Source organism: Manihot esculenta, chromosome 6 (assembly GCF_001659605.2).
Source record: "Manihot esculenta cultivar AM560-2 chromosome 6, M.esculenta_v8, whole genome shotgun sequence".
NCBI lineage: Eukaryota > Viridiplantae > Streptophyta > Magnoliopsida > Malpighiales > Euphorbiaceae > Manihot > Manihot esculenta.
Window position 1 is genome coordinate 890,544 of NC_035166.2, and position 17,539 is coordinate 908,082.

Here is a 17,539-nt window from a genome sequence, read left to right on the forward strand (position 1 = left end):
TTGAGAAAGAAGAATGTATATATATATATATATACATATATATTTTATGCTGTAAGAAGTGTGTTTTTTAAAAAAAATATTAAATATTTGTTAATTTAACTTTAAAATAATTTTTAATCCTTTTTAATTAATACATTTAAAGAGCTGTTTTTCTTTCTGGATAGCAATTAAATATATTAGATGTCGCCAATGAGAAATAAAACTGAAATCGGGTAATACCTTATTCAAAATTCGAAGAGTTACAATCATAACGATTTCATCTTTTACTCGAAATGGAATTTGCCAGTTCAAATTCACCCTATTAAGGCGCTGTTCGGCAAGCGTTTTAGAGGTTGAAGGAATGGATTAAAATATGAAACATGGCCATTGCAATTATGGCTTAAACTTATCATCTTGTGCAGACACAAACACAAAACAAAATATCACCAGCTAACCTTAATTTTTCTTTACGTTACTGTACAATTTGTACATCATAAAAGAAAGAATACACAAATAAAAGAATCATAAGCAAGGAAAGCTATTGAATTGCCATACTAAAATACATGAAACTAAAAATTAATTAAATCAAGAAAGAAAAAAATAAAAAAGAAGAAAAGCTACACCGAAAGAATGAACAAATATGAAACGAGTAATATACAAATGACCAGTCCCTACAACTATACACATGTTACGAGCAGAGCAGAAGTAGTTACACCTGAATGAATTGCACTCAACAATGCCAGAAAATTGAACAGACTCTCTTCAGAGAACCACTTGAGCTTCGATGTCAAAGAGCTGCCTGTATTTTCCTTATCAATGGTTGCAATGTCCTTGTGAGCCTTTGATGAGGAACACAATTTTCTTGTAGCATGCTCAAGAATTAAGGTCAATATCAGACTCTCCCGGCTCTCAATGACCTGAGAAATTAGAATTGTAATCTTCGATTAGCATTATTTTCCACCTCCAGTGATTTGTGCCGCCAACTGATGGGACAAGTAAGGGAGATAATAATGGAGAAGAGTGTGAAACTGGTGATAGATTATTCACATCCGTTTATTGTCTAATTTAATGAAATCAGATCCTAAGCCTTCCTGTTTGGGGCTGTGGTGTGGGTAGTCTTTTGACCAAAACCAGCTTCTTAGGAAAGAATGGTCAATCAGCATATTCTAAATAGGAAAATTTCTGTGATACTGAAACCTCATTAATTAGTTCATTGGTTTTGAAAAATAAATTAAAACGTCTCAAAGGTTTTAAAAAATCTACTAACTAATTCTTCGGTTAGTTTTAGCCAGTGTTTTACTATTTAATTTCTATGATATGAAAAAACTCGTTAGTTAGTTTTTCAGTTTTGTAAAAATGACTACTAATTAGTCTTTCCGCATTGAGAACATTTTAGACTTTTCTACAATATTTTAATATATTTTTAAAAATCAAGAGACTAACTAATGAATTTTTCGATATCACATGGACTAAATAGTAATTTTTCTAAGGAATGCTCAAATACAATTCGCAAAAGTGGGTCTAACTTTGCTACAGAATAGGATTAGTTCCAAGGAAAAAATGGGATCTCAAACATCTCGTTCTCTCTCTCAACTATATAAAAATAAATAAATAAGAAAAGAATAGAATTGTATAAGTGATTTTCAGACAGGACCTGAACCGGTTAGTTTGTCACAAAGGAGAAATTGCAGTATAGAAGTAAGAAAATTTCTGCAAATAAAATGAAAGGAAAAGATTAAGTGACAAGTTACCAGCTTAGATACATCAGTGATGCAGCAACACCAATCAAGGGAGAAATATGGGGAGGTAGATGCATCTGCTAAAGGATATTTGAACTGCTTAAGTTCTTCACCACACAGAAAAACATGTGCTCCACTTATGAAAAGTGATCTTGGAAGCCATGATTCCTCTGATTCAAGAGTTTGATCCATGCCATGTGTGAAAAACCCAAAGTTAGTAGGGAAAAAAAGAAAGAAAGAAGTAAGGTATGCACGCAAAATCAACAATCAATGTTGAGGCATCCCACAAGTAGCAGACATTGACAGCACCCTTACCCTTCTCTCTGAATAGGTGACGGTTGTAATGGCTGCCACAGGCCTTAAAAAATATTTGGGCAAGGAATGTTTCAATTCAAAGTTATGCACAAGATATTCTCATCATCCATCTTGATAGATAACTATGTTCGAACAATTGAACAAATAATCAAAGTTACAGTTTTTTACACAGATCAAAAGGTTTATGATTTTTTTTTGTAAGGGAATGAAGGGTTTATGATTAATAAACTATCCCTTACATGTCAGACTTCCATACAGATTAAGCTTACTCTAATTTGTTCGAATTTCATCCAAGCAAAAATTAAGTTTCCATTGAATTCAGCAACTACAATAGAATCAGTGTTATTGATGAAATTAAAAACAAAACTGGATTGATTTTATCAAATCATGCATGGGTGTCTACAATGTTTATCGTTCAAATCATGGATACTCAAGGGCAGGCTAAATTCATTCAGCCTCTCCCCCAATTGCGCCAAGGGCACTTATCGTTCAAATCACGGAATACTCAAGGGCAGGCTAAATTCATTCAGCCTCTCCCCCAATTGTGCCAAGGGCACCCTCTCCCCCAATTGCGCCAAGGGCACCTTGAATATAAAATAAAAACAGAATTTATCTTTTTCCTCTTTTGGTGTAAAAAACTTCAAACCTTCAGTCACTTTTAGTCATAGCATAAAATATCCACAGTAGGTAAGGAAAAATCAGATCCATTCCACTGATTGCACAAATTGTTCAAAAATGATAATGAGGATATACATGTAAACAAACTGCATATGAAAGTTCTCATAATTACAGCCATCACTAGGAACTCATATGATGCACGTTTTGATGATGATAATGTTTGATTGTTTGCCCCTCCACGCCTAACACACATGCCTATTGCCTAATACCAAGACAATCACTTCCATCTACTTTATATTCTAGAGTTCCTCTCCTAAAAATTTTTCGGCTTTGGCTCAGCTAGTAAGTCCGCTACTATGCTTTTTGGCATGCAGACGTAAATCATAAAAGCATAAATCAGCTTAATGAATCATGAATCCCAATAAGTATTCAACAGTTAGAGAAACTTCTATACAGAGTTGATCAACATGCACCATATAAATATAGTATGTCTTTCCTAAATTTTATCTGTTTTGAGATATTTGCAAATCCAAATGAAAAAATGCTAGGTCTGCTTGCTATATAAATATTCACAGGTCCATGAATAGTGGGCCATTTACTAAATTTTATGATAAAATTGAATTAAAAATAATTATTGAGAAGTATACCTTTATCTTTGTCCCTAGAAAGCACCATAGCATATTGGAATATGCTCATTTTTGAACCTCCACAAATTTGTTTCCGAAACAACTCAACCTGAACCTGCTCCAAACTGCCATATAAATAACCAAAATCCCAGTCTATCATATAACAGAGGGAAAAACAAACGTTTTTCAAATACAAAACATGGATATAATTTAAAGCAAATTCAATTTCAACCACATTATACTTCAAGTTATATTTAAAGAGCATGAGATACATTACCTTCTTAATATGCATTTGTCATTCGCTGCGCATGGACCAAAAGCTTGTAGCGTGTAAAGTAATTGTTGTGATTTCTCAATGCTCCTTGTTAGAAAAAGGTAGGTTGCTCCCCTCTCAATGCATACCCTATCCAACAATAGAATGCTAAACAGTTTAGGAAATGTCCAGTGAATAATGATGACAGACCAGAAATCACTAACCTCACAACCTGAAGTCCTAAACCAACCAAAATTTCTTTCACATCTTCAACCCTGTGCCAACCCAGTAAACTCAAAATATTTCCTGCAAAACTTCCAACTTATAATGTTCAACTTCATCCACATAACAATCAAATGACAGTGAATGAGAAGTAGGTCTCCTCTGAATAACTTGATAACAACTAACCTGAACCATCAAATGCTACACCAATGAGTAGCACATACAACTTGTTTGCACTGCTCAGCAACAAAGCTACTTCTCTGCATCAAAGAATAAAAATGCAGAAATTTGCACTGCAACTATTAAAATATCAAGCAAAGATGAAAAACAGATTTTACTAGCAAAGTAAGGTATCAAGCACCCACTTAGTGTCACAGATGCCTCGTAAGTCGCTATAATCTAGATGACAAAAGGCAACAGATACATGCAACCTTGACAATTTTACAGGAGTTACAGTAATGGTATCTCAACTTAGGGGTATATAACAGTACGGCCCTTCATCTTTAAGTTATAACACAAAATCTGATCTTTAATTTAAGTAAAAACTAACAAGCCCCCCTCTGAGCTTCAATAGTCGATTTCTAGGTCATTTTGGGGTAAAATTTATAGGCAGAACTTGAACTTATAAGTATATAACAGTAAGTACCTTAATTTGTAACATGGACCCTCTAATCTTTAATTTTGTTAACACAAAAGTCCTCTTTAAATTTTAGCAGCCAGTTTCAGAGTTGTTGGCATGACTCTTCCATAGGGCAATAAATTTCATTTATCATCTCTTTTATATCCTCCACATTAGTATTCATATATATATATATATATATATATTCTCTCTCAAACCTATTTTTACCCCCTTGTTCTCTCTCTCTCTCATTATCTCTCCTCTCTTTGGCTCACAGTGACAGACTGCCCAAGAGAGGAGAACAATGATAAGCAGATAGGAGAAAAAATAAGGTCAACAGAGACATATATATATATATATTATGAAGGCTACTTGGAGGATATAAAGAGAGGAGGTATAAACTTTACTACATATAGAAGAGTCACATCAGCAATAATGGAACTTGGAAAATAGCTGGTAAAGGTTAAAGGACTTTTATGTCAATTAAATTAAAGATTAGATTAGGGAGTTCTGTGTTATAAATAAAAACTAAGGGACCTTATTGTTTTATATTCATAAGTTCAAGTGTCATCTCTGAAATTTATTCCAAAATAACCTAAAACTGGCTTCTGAAGGTCATAAAGTGTTTTGTGTTGCTTAAATTAAAAATCAGGACGTTTTATGCTATAAATTAAGATAAGGTAACTTACTTTTATATACCCCTAAGCTGGGCCATCAGAGTGAGTAATGTACCCACAATTTTACAAATTTCTCATCCATGATTTACATTCAACTAGTGGTTTATGCAGTGGCGAAACTGACTCTTTAAACATATTAATGTTAGCATTGAAAATTGATTCATTATGTTGATGACTAATAAGCTCAATTACATAGATAGTAAAAGAAGCAATCTGCTTCATATGCTACCATAGGCTTCCATTAATAGAAAGCATGACAAACTTTAAAAATATATTATTATCAAGAGATAAATGCCAAAGAGATTCTATACTTTGCAAATATGTTTGCAATTCTTTCCTATGCTAAAAAAATATCAATCAAGCCCTATACTTTTTAACTATCATCAAATTGTATCCCACCATTAATACAACTATTAATCCACTATTACAGATGTCACGTCATCACCCTGTAATAATGCCACCCAAGCAGGGACAACTGAAAAAATAATATATACCTTATCAATTTTTGCAATTCTATCCCATCTACAAAAATTACTAATTAAACCCTAACACTTACTAATTCTACCCTACAATTGAGAAAACTATTATGATACTACCAAGGGCACCACATAACCATGCCACATCAGCCCAGTCAACCCCTAAACTAATTCCCTAACTTGCATGGCCTAAAATAATCACTAAATCACTTCTGTACCACACTAAGTGCTTGTTGAGAAGTAAATTAGAAATTAATAGGGAATTATTTTAGGAGTCGATCGAAATTGATGTGGCATGAGGCAGAATTGATAAGGATGCAAGAGTTCAGGGTTGACTTGGTAATTTTTATAGCATGGGAGAAAAAAATTGCAAAATTACAGAATTTTTGCTCAATAACAATGTCACAACATTTCCAGTCAACCTCAAAAATAATTTTCTACACTTTCACTCCCTCAAATAATCCTTAATTCACTTCTCAGCCAATATTCTATATTTTATATGAGTGGTTCAGCAATTATTTGAGGGAATAACAATTTAGAGAATTATTTTAGAAGTCGAATGGAATAGATGCAGCATAGTTACATAGTATCTTTATTATGACATAACAATTTTCTCAATAGTTGAGTAGATTTGGTAAGCTTAAAAAGTTCATGGTTTAATTGGTAATTTTTATAGTATGAGGTAGAATTGCAAAAGTTTGAAAAGTACAGGTTTTTTTGGCAGTTGTCCCGGCTCACATAGCATTATTATGTGGCATTGACGTGGCATCTTCATTAGTGGATTAATGGATTTATCAATGGTGATGTACAATTGATAATCGTTAAAAACTACAGGGTCTAATTGGTCTTTCTTTTAGTATGGATTAGAATTGCAAAAATCTACAAACTACATTTTTTTTTTTTTTGCATTTAACCCTATCGTCATCATCAAAAATGAAAAAGAAAGGAATATAAGTAATATAAAGTACAAACATATCCCACCAACAACTTTCTTAACATTGAGCTTCTAGAGAAGATAACAATTAGATCACATAAGAAAGTAAATGCCCTTGTCAATCAATAAGCATGTAGCAGATATCTGGCACGGTAAGGATGCCCATCAAATTCAGAAAACTCAGGAACAGATCAAAAATCAATCAATAATATGGGGAGGAGGCGGGAGAGTAGAGTGTGTGCACGTGTGCAATATCATACTAACTCGTGCATTATAACTATTACAGATTTAAGTATAATGACTTCATATTTGAAAAATTACATATGTATAACATTAATTCATTTTCATGTGAGCACACAATGTTTACCTTTCTTTGTACAAGGATTCCGGCTCAATTACACAATTGCAATGCAGATAATGCCTACAGGTCTCATTAATTCTGGAATCTGCAACATTTGCATTAAAATACTTCTCAACAAAATCATCAGAAAATCTACCAATATTTGTAACTGCTGGAGTTTTAACCGCACTTTTCTGAAACTTTTCCTTATCAGCAATTTGTTTGCCTTGCTCATCTCCTTCATTAGCTACACTAGTATCCATCTCAACCCTTGGTGTTCCTGATGTCCCTGTCTTGTTAACCCAATTCCCTGCTAGTGAAAGTGAAATAACTCTTCTTCTTGGTCCCCTTTTGCTTTTTGTCTTCTCCAAATAATCCACCTCTTCATCAGCAAATTGAGCAATTTCACCACCAGTAGAAGAACTTTCAGTTCTAATCGATGTTTGTAAATCATGTGAATCAAGCAAATACCTTTGATTATCCCGCAGCACTCCGATATTCGAATGCAAGTATTCTTCATTTTTTAACCGATCTTCATGTGCTAAATGCTCATATTCATATATATCATCTTCACTAGAGCTGGTATCACTATCAGAAGAAACCACTGAATAGGAATCTGTAGATAGCTGCAAAATTTCTTCCATCAAGTTGTGGCGATGATGCAGAATGTCCGCCTGATAATGGGGAGGGGACCCAGGGTAAACAGAGGAGAAATGAGACTCTATTCTATCATCTATGACAGTCGATGATGATAGGCTGCCAGTTTCAACAACTCCATGGTCTCCTGGTATGGTTAAACTTTCATGGGAATGAGATTTTTTATACTTCTGTCTTGTTCTCCCCATGTCAGGTAAAGACATACCACCAAAGGAAGCATCAGATTCCAAGCCATCTGTACTAGTTTCATCCCCTGAGGCATAAAGAGAATTACGGGCATTTCTTGAACCTTCACAATCATGCTTGTCGTTTGTCCTTTTCAGATGATTTTCCTTCACATGATGCAATGTGGCTCTGCTATGCATACCCCCATCAACAGAATTCTCAGATTCATGATCCATCCACTCTTTAACATCCCGCAACCAAAGAATAGAATCCTTTCTCTTCATGAGTTCAACTCTGTTAATCAAATCAACTATATCAGCTTCATTATCAGATATGCCATTCTCCTCTTTGCTTTGAAGATCATTATTACATGATGGCGACTCCTGGTCAGAAGAAAAGTATGTATTCTCTTCTCCTCTTTCAATTGCAGCAAGTCGAGATACTTTTCTCTGCATGCAATGTCACAACTATTTAGATCAATAACAACAAAGGAATAGATGAGCACAAAGATATGCACATTATTCATATAACAGGCTCAAGCTATGCCATTAGATATTCAGAACCAAAAGTGACATCCTTCAAATCTGAACTCCAACAAAATCACCTACCTTTTTTCTGATGGTACAACCCTCGTCTTGAGCATCATCTTTTGCAGGACAATAAAATCCATAGCTGGAAGGTCGCTTCTGCCTGCTGGCAATGATAATTTGCCTCTTCCAAATCTCCCTTCTGCTGATTTCTCTGTCATCCAACTTCAACTAACCAGCCGCATACCAGCAAATGGTAGATAAAGTTACAGGTTTAGGAATGATGAATTTAGAATCAAGTAATGTAATACAACATTTTGATATCACAGCCTAACCAAGAATAAATAACAAATGTCCAAGTATAATCCAAGAAGTTAAAATGAAAGATTACTAATAGGCCATTACTTACGGTATCTAAATGAGAAAAATAGCTGAATACTTGTGCTCGATACCATCTAGCACAACACAATGGATTTCCTTCTAACCACAAATTCTGTAGGGATGTGAGGCTTGCAAGGCACTCCAGTTCTGAAAATTTGGAAATAATATTGTAGGAGACATCAAGCCCTTCAAGTGACTTCAACTTTTCAAGCCCACGTAATGTAGTTAGAGCATTGTTCCTCAAGACAAGTTTAACAATATGACATGAGACCTGCATAATCCAACAACACTGGCATATGGGTCTAGTGATAACTCCTAAAGTGAAAATTGATGCTGGAATGAAAACTTTCAGATTCAAACAACAGAACATGTCACTGTACTATTATATCTTTTAGAAAGTTCCATAATAGGATCATTCTGGTAAAAACAATTAAATAAGGCTCCCAAGTTACAGCATTTGAATATAGGAGTTTTTTAAATTAAACAACATACCTGTACTTAAGCATTTGAGATGCATCATAATACAGCAATCAACTTCAGTTTGTGTATTTCAGTTGGTGTATTATAGGGAACTCTTGCCTAGACCCGGTCGATTATGGACCCAAGACACAAACATGTGGATTCCTCCGTATAAAAATTAAATGAGACCCACATGTTTGCCTTGGGTCTAGACTGGGCCTAAGTAAGTTTTACCCATGTATTATTGTCTTTAGAGGCGTGACCACAAGTTAGCATAATCTGGTAGCAGGTAGCATCAATTATCCATGTACCTTGCAAGCAAGCAATATTGAGAGAAAGAGAAAGTGGGAACTTTCTACATGAGAAATTATCAACATGAACATTTTTTTCTGACCTAGTTAGTACTTAATAGTCTAATTTAAGAAAAAATGTCAACAAATAAATTTTCTAAATAAAATTCTCAGAGTCCTTTTGGGTAACCCAAGTTAATTACCAAACCATTTCATGTCACCAAGTACCTACTACTATGGAGTCAAATCCACATGGTAGAAGACAAAAGTTGAAATTAAAGCCACAAATCCATCAAAATATATAATTCCACAAGCGCTAGAACGTGAAGTGTGTTACTTGGACTCATGATAATATTGAATAATACGATATGGGAAATTGTTCAAAAGTAAAACTTGGCTATAACTCGATTTGATCCAAATTCCACACTAGTTGGGAGCAAGTATGTACCCTTTTCCCTCCATTGTGCCCATTTTAGGACTATATAAAACATTATTACTTTGGTTAGTCCTAAATAATTGGGGATACTTGTTCCAGATCGACGAGATATAAGGGATATATAAGGTTTATATATGGCGAGTAAACTAGCATTTTGAGGTAGGTGGAAAGTGGGTCCAAAAAGTTATTTAGGCCAGTTTTAACTGGGTTGTTACAATTAGTATTAGAGCCACTGGACCGGCAAGGAAAAGGATACCTATGGAACCAAGTGCAATCACCCGAGACACTAGCGAACCATAGTACATGAAGGTTCAATTTTGACTTAGTAATTATACTTGATTCAATACAACATAACTGTAATGAAGATGTCACAAAATTGAGTGGGGAATAATGTGGGATAGTCATCCCACATTGACGAGAATTGAGATATAGGGGATACATAGAGTTTCTATACAGCGAGCTCAAACGACTAGATAACTTGATTTAACTATTTTGAGTCAAGTGGAAGGTAGGTTCAAAAAAATTTTTGGGTCAGTTTTAGCTGGGTGTTACAGAAGCTTAAATGAGAACAAATGCACTAGAAAGCAGCTAATATTAAATACTTAAATTTAGTCACAGTCTTACGAGGAGGAGTTCATCTCAACTACTCTATAAAATTTCTCATATACTCTTCCACAAATTTAAAAATGTCTTTAAAATAATTGGTTTGTACCCATATCCAAGTGTCTTTAATCATAAAGGGCACAAGTACTTAAAGATAAAGTAAATATTTGAAACAACCATGGATGCCAAATGAAGCTCTCGTTGCAATATTTTCAACCAGAAAGGCTTGTCATACCAATTACCAAGATCCACTTCTCCATCATAGAACTCATATTACAAGCCATCTTTCTCTTATAGGTTGTGAAATATGCTTGTCCACCTAGGTTGTGACATACATCACTTCTCATGTGCACAGTGCACACCCTCCCTCTACAATATGCCTTATGCAATTAAACTCCACCAGGCTGCTAGGCTATTGTCCAAGTCTCAAAAGGGTCATTTGGGACATCATTATTCACCATTTGTGAACATTAATGCCACAGCCCGCTACATTATCCTATCCCACAACATGCCATCAGTTGTCCTAACTCCCACAAATTATTGGCTTTAATACCATTTATTTGTATTGTGTATGAAGCTCTAATAGCAATCCTTATAAAGAGGAAAACTGAAGAAAGAAGGTCAGTAAATGTGTCAAAACAACCTTCAAACGAAAAACTCAAGCCACTAGGTTGTGAAACTTCCATATCTATCTGTTATGCTAATTTCTTGTATTCAAAGTAGGACTCTAAATTTGCACATACACCCAAACACTAAAATTAGTTATACTTCTATTTACCATTTTTTGAAGTGAGTTCAAGCCCCTTCTAATATATTCAAAAGGGTGCAATTCATTTTAAAAAAAATCATTCTTTCTCACTAAATGATTGAAAAATGTCATCTAGAATTGAAATTTTATCACCATGTATCCTCCAACTTTCAAACACAATTATCCAATTTCATTCTAAAATCCTATTTTCTCTGCTATAACATAATACTCATTAAATGAAATTCATATTTTTTTGGAAAATTACTATTTAGTCTCTGTGGTATGGCAAACTAACTAGTTAGTCCCTGTATTTTCAAAAATACACTAAATAGTCCTGCAGTTTGAAAACTCAACTAAATGGTCCCTTCCGCTAAGTTTTACTACTGTTACTGTTAATTTTTCATCATTACTATTAATTTCTCTCTTTTTTACTGTATAGACTAATAGTAATGATGCCAAAACTTAATAGGAGAGATCTTTTAGTTGAGTTTTTCAAACTACATGGACTATTTAGTGTATTTTTTAAAACATAGAGACTAACTAGTTAGTTTTGCCATGCCGAGGGACTAAATAGTAATATTCCCTAATTTTTATCTTAAAAACCTTGTTTATATAAATTCAGCAGGAAGGCCATAGCTGCAACATAAATAACGCAAAGAAACAATGACCAACCTAGCCGTGGCTTGGGCTTGAGTTTAGCGAAAGCTCACACCCAACTTTAGTCAATTTTGTGATGCTCAAACTGGGATTTCATTACCTGTGTTCCTCCAAAACTTGCTCATCCTCTACTAGTGAACATAAATTCAATAATGCAACAAAGAGTTGGCTGTCCCTTGAACTTCTAGAGTTCTCAAGATTAGGTCATTTAGCTGACAAAGAAATTTAGAATGATGCCATCTAAATAGGAAAAACAGCTCAATTAATCCTTTATGTGGACATTCAAACAAATTAGCCTCTGCGGATTCACAGAGTTGGAGGCTTGGATCCCCCACTAAAGCACTTAACTCCTTATAGGATCAAGTTTCAACATGTTTAGAACATCTTTTTCATTCATGGCATGAATTTTAAATAATTTACTCTAGCAGGAGTGGCTAAACTCTCAAGGTAGATATTGGGATGCATATATGTTGTTGCAACATTTGCAACTGAAAAAGAAAATCTAGCATATAATAAACTGAAAAGTAATTTGTAATGAACACATAAGCGAAAAGATTTTTAAGCAGCCAAAAGCATTTAGGTAAATTACTAGTTAAAGAACAGTTCGCTGAATCCTACCTCAATACAGGGTGCAACCGTTCTCAAATGATTGAACCCAAGGTCCAGGTGCTTCAATTTCGTGCACTTCCATAGATTATCCACCTTTTCAAACTTATTTCTACTCAAGTCAAGAGTTTCAACAGCAGGAAGAAGTTGCAAAGACTCATCCATCAGAACCAAGCGATTCAATGCGCATGATACAAATGACAACCGGTTCCATTGCGGAGACTTCTTTATCTCGGCAATCCTACTCGCAAACACATGCCGTAGAGCATCCTAAATTGAGAAAAGAAGGAAAAAAAAGATAAGTATCAAATACTAATTTGCACATGAAAATAAAATGAAACAAAAGGCAATCGTAACAAAATAACATTATTTAAGGAAGCGTGACCGAGAAAGCAAAAACCAACATCAAAAAAGAATCTAATTAGCAAGAAAAGCATGTCGTTTGAGTGCTCAGTAAATAATGGCACGCAAACTGTGTTTCATTAAGTATAATCGTGACACCTGCCTCCTTCAGATCTTATTAAACAACTGCCCGCCACAATTGATGCCACATGCAGTAACACAACAATAACAAGCAATACATTCGGAGTTTTGGTTTGCTACAATTGAACCCCACTTTCCATTAGAGCTCTATCAAACAATATCCTCTTCTTCAACGGAGCATAACTACAATAACACAAATCTTTCGCTCTTTCTCCCCCCCCCCCCCCCAAGCCCCGGTCAATTGCTTCTGTTTGCATTTACAATAAAAGCCATAATGCATTATCCGATTCTCTGGCATTTCAACTTCAACAGACTGTTATTGCAACTTGGAAGCCAAAACAATAGAATGTTGCACTAGAGAGGAAAAAGGAAACTGCTTAAACTCACAGTCGAATTGTGACAAATGATCTTCTCCAAAGTATGCCTCAACTCAAGCAAACCTCTAGCCGCCGAGGTGGACAAATCACAACCTCTAAGCTCCAAAACCTTCAATCTCTCAAACCGCAATAAACAAAGCGGAGTAGGATCACGAATAGGCGGTGGCAAAACAGAAACAACCTTAAGAGAAGGAAGAAACCTAAGAATACGACGGAGCTGCTCAAGTGCACGGTGGTCACCAAGGTCAGAAATGTAAGCACGAAGATAGTCGACAGGCGCACCAGAAAGAAGACTCTCGAGCTCGTGAAGAGCGTCAAGCCTGGATTGTACGTAGTGAAGACCAGCAGGATTAACTTTAAGAACTAAGGAGCCATCAATCAAAGAGCCTGCATGGTGTTCGACAAAATTAACAAGCTTCTCAAGGTATCGATCTCCGGTAACAATCGCCATGAGCATGAAGGAGAAGGATCAGTGAAGTGGAACAAGGGACATACGAGAGAGATTTAGAGAAAGAATGGAGGCTTGGGAGGGAACGGGGAGAAGAAAGAAACGGCCACGGCCGAGAGTGACAGAGACAGAGACAGAGATAGAGACGTTTCTTCTGAGAGAGTCAAGGAGAGTCATTTAGTTCTGGGGATTGTCTTTGGGGCGTAAATCTAATGATTGGATTAGACTTTGCAATTTGTTTAAAGTAAGTTATTAACTCAACTCCATATCTGTCTATATATAGGATTCCTCAGTGTAAAATTATTATTTGAACCTTATAATATAAAAAATTTATTAATTAATTCATAAATTTTAAAAAAATATTAAAATGTTTTTTCACATTTAAAAACGCTAGTATATTAATTTTTATGTTAATTTTAATTCTTAAATGTTATATAAAAATTAAAATATTTTAATATAAAAAATTAGTTAATAAAATTTTTATAAAATTGAGAAAACAATTAATTAATTTTTTATTATAGAGAAAAATTAATTAATAAATTTTTAAAAAATTTTAACAATATTTTAATATATTTTTTAAAATTAAATAGTAAATTAATAATTTTTTTATATTAAAAAAATAAATAGTAAATTTTCTTTCTTTTTACCTCTTATAAATATATACTTATTATTTTATGGGAAATGTTAGCCAACGTCACGTTTTTGAGTGTCTATATAACACTTTCGTTTTATTAATTAAAATAAAAATATTAATTATTGTAATTATCATTTTTCTCTTTTTATGGATATTATTATTTTTCATGATTATTAAGTATGCATCAATTTTATATCCACTTAACAAAATAATATAAAGCTAATAATATTTGTTAAATTTTTTAATAGTAATCACATTTTTTAGTCTATAATTTATTTATAATATATTCATTTACTTTAATCGATACTATTTTTTTAAAATTATGGATTAATTATTAAATTAAATATTTATTAATATATATATATTGTTATAATTAAGTAAAATAAAAATAATTTAATAAATCTTTTAATTATCATAAAAAATAAATAAAAAAATATTTAATTTATTTTTATAGAGTTTTTATTTATAAAAAAAATAATTACTTTACTTTTATTCAAAAATCATTCTATTAAAACGTTTTAATATTTTGTAGAATCAAACTTTTTATTTATTTTATTAAGAAAAATAACAGCTTTGAATATTTATTTTATTTAGACTTTATAATTTTAATTATATATATTATTTAATTTTTACAATTTAAATTATTTAAATTATTTAATTTCTTCTACAATAATTTAAACGAGTTAAACATTTTTTATAAAAATAAAAAGTTATTACTTACTTAATAAGAACATAAAAATTTATTAGTTATTTTTTTATTTTTAAAAATATCTTAAAATCTATTCATTAATTTTAATTATTAAATATTATAAAAAAATTTAAAATATTTTTTATATAAAAAAATAATTAGTAAAATTAATTAATAATTTTTTTAAAATTATAAAAATTAAATAATAAAATATTTATTAATTAATAGATTTTTTAAAATATTAAAAAATTAATTTTTTATAATTAAATAATTAATTAGTGAAATTTTTATATTATAGAGATTAAATTGTAATTTTTTAAAAAATTAATTAATTTTATAAAATATAGAGATATTTTAATTTAATAATTTAAAATAAAAATAATAAATTTAAAAAAATTTAAAATTTAATAATTTTTTTTTTATTAATTTGTGACAAAATCACATCCGAGTGATCGTGTGATAGAGACACCTGGATAACATGCACAGCTGCATCTGCGTACTCAAAGATTGAGAGATACGTCGTCGTTATTATTAATTAAAATGCTCACATTAACGTTTCATCCAAATTAAACGTTTATTTTACATAAAAATGAGGATAACTCTCTCAAATTAAATGTTTATATTAAAATTAATTCGTCCAAAATTAATTATAATGTGTTTTTTAATGTAAATATTTAAATTTGCTTTCATAAAGTTGAATATTTATATTTAGTGTTTTTAAGTAATAATATTTTAATTAAAATTTTATACAAAAATGTGAATAATAGTATTTTTAATTTAAACATTTATATTAAAATTAATGTAAATAATTTAAGAGTTGTTAAGTTTCTTTTTATGAAATTTAATTTATAATAATATCACACTTAAATAAATAAATTTTATTTAGATTAAATATTGATTTTTTTTTTAATTTATAGGTTATGCATAATCAACACTTTGGCCTCTTTATTTCGAGAAATAATTGATTTAATCATTAACATTAGGTTTCAGCAATATTGGCCTTTATATTAAGTTTTCTTAACAATTAAGGATCATTTAATTCTATTTTCAGAATAGTATTCGATTTAAATTAGAAAAAAATAAAATAAAATTAATTTAAAATTTTAATTTTTTAATTAAATTTATTTTTTATTTTTAAAAATTTTAATTATTTTTAATTTTTATAAAAAAATAATAAAATTAAATAAAATCGATTAATAGTATATTATTTTTAATAATATAAAAAGATTATATTATAATTAAAATTAAAATATTTTAATTAAATTTTAAAATATTAAATAAATATAAAAAATAAAAAATTCATTAAAATGGTCCATCAATCAAATTAATTTGATTAGCCTAATGTACACAGACACTATATTAATTTTGAAGTTCTAACAATAAACCATATACATTTCATTTTGTAATATATTTTTTTTTAATTTTTATTTGAATAATATGAAAGTCAATTTCACCTGTGATGGCTTTTAAATTAATTTACTAACCGACCCTTATTATATATATAAATATATGTATGTATTCTCATGTATAATATTTAATTAATTTTTTAATTTTTTAAAAAATCAATCAAATAATCTATTTGTTTTTTATTAAAAATATTAAAAAATAATTAAATAATAGAAATGAGAAAGAAATATATATTTTTTAATTTAATAAATGTTACAATTAACCAATTAATTTAAAAACCTACTATTAAATAAAAATTATAAGTTCCTAATTTCATAGAATTTAGGATTTATATTATAAAATAAATTTAATTTAATGGATTATATTATAAAATAAATTTTTTAATTTAAAGAAATATATATTAAATTAATTTATTTATAAATTATAAGTTCTCTTATGAAAGGTATCCAATTGTTTATTGGATCAAAATTTAGTTCAATTTAAATGGACCGATCAATTAAGGTTTTATTTATTTTATAAAAAAATATATTTTTATATTTTTTAATATTTAAAATATTAAAAAATAAAAAAAATATTTTCTTAATTAAAGAAAAAAAATTATCTTTTTAACTCTCTTTTTAAGTCATTTTCTGAAATATTTTATTAAGAATTTTATATATAAATTTATTAATATATTTTATTTTTAAAGTTAAAATTAAATAATAAAAAATAAATTATCATAAAAATATTTTTATAAAAATATTTTTTAAATATAAATTATTTTTCACAAATAAACAATGTTTAAATCTTAATTTAAAAATATTTTAAAATTTTATACTAATTAAAATTAATTATTAATACCCATAAATCTTATTAACGAATTTAAGCTACATTGTCTTGTAATAGGGATCAACTTTTTTTTTTCTTATTTTTGGTAGATTATTATTATCCATGCAGAAAAGGTTTAATTTTAATTCTGTTTGGCATTTCTATCAAAACTGTTGACAAAAGTAATATCTCAAAATTATTTATTTAAAATCTTTAATTTTTAATTATAATTTAAGGATTTATTTATTTTTATAGAAAATCTTATGTAAAAAATATTTTTAAAAAAATATTTAAAACAAACTTATTTTCCAAAAGGATGTGTTAATAAGATAGAATTCACGTTGTTAATAAGATTATCAAATTATCAA

At 30.5% G+C, this 17,539-nt stretch overlaps 1 protein-coding gene across 5 annotated transcripts; it reads right to left on the reverse strand.

Moving 5' to 3' along the window:
• Window positions 1–411: 411 nt before the first annotated feature.
• On the reverse strand, window positions 412–13,890 carry LOC110617711. 5 transcript variants are annotated; one of them, XM_021760677.2, is made up of 11 exons: window positions 13,198–13,890; window positions 12,340–12,597; window positions 8,557–8,799; window positions 8,229–8,378; window positions 6,826–8,069; window positions 3,939–4,012; window positions 3,755–3,836; window positions 3,555–3,680; window positions 3,299–3,402; window positions 1,731–1,888; window positions 412–896 (listed from the first exon to the last, which is right to left on the reverse strand). In XM_021760677.2, exons 1-11 carry the CDS (start codon window positions 13,642–13,644, stop codon window positions 657–659), a joined length of 3,126 nt encoding a protein of 1,041 aa, XP_021616369.1. In that variant the 5' UTR covers window positions 13,645–13,890; the 3' UTR covers window positions 412–656. The 5 variants fall into 5 exon arrangements, 3 of the variants coding, with proteins under 3 accessions (XP_021616369.1, XP_021616368.1, XP_021616370.1); XM_021760676.2 differs by having other exon boundaries at window positions 8,557–8,817; XM_021760678.2 differs by lacking the exon at window positions 412–896 and having other exon boundaries at window positions 1,751–1,888; window positions 3,299–3,392; window positions 8,557–8,817; window positions 13,198–13,889.
• Window positions 13,891–17,539: the final 3,649 nt, after the last annotated feature.

What these genes read in the sequence shown, in the direction of transcription:
- LOC110617711 (XM_021760676.2), bottom strand. Translation starts at nt 13,644, where the DNA reads ATGCTCATGGCGATTGTTACCGGAGATCGATACCTTGAGAAGCTTGTT. An exon ending in TGTAGCATTTGATGGTTCAG is followed by an intron (nt 3,837 to 3,938) that starts GTTAGTTGTTAT and finishes GAAGTTTTGCAG; the next exon opens with GAAATATTTTGAGTTTACTG. An exon ending in TTCTAGGGACAAAGATAAAG is followed by an intron (nt 1,889 to 3,298) that starts GTATACTTCTCA and finishes CTCTTGAATCAG; the next exon opens with AGGAATCATGGCTTCCAAGA.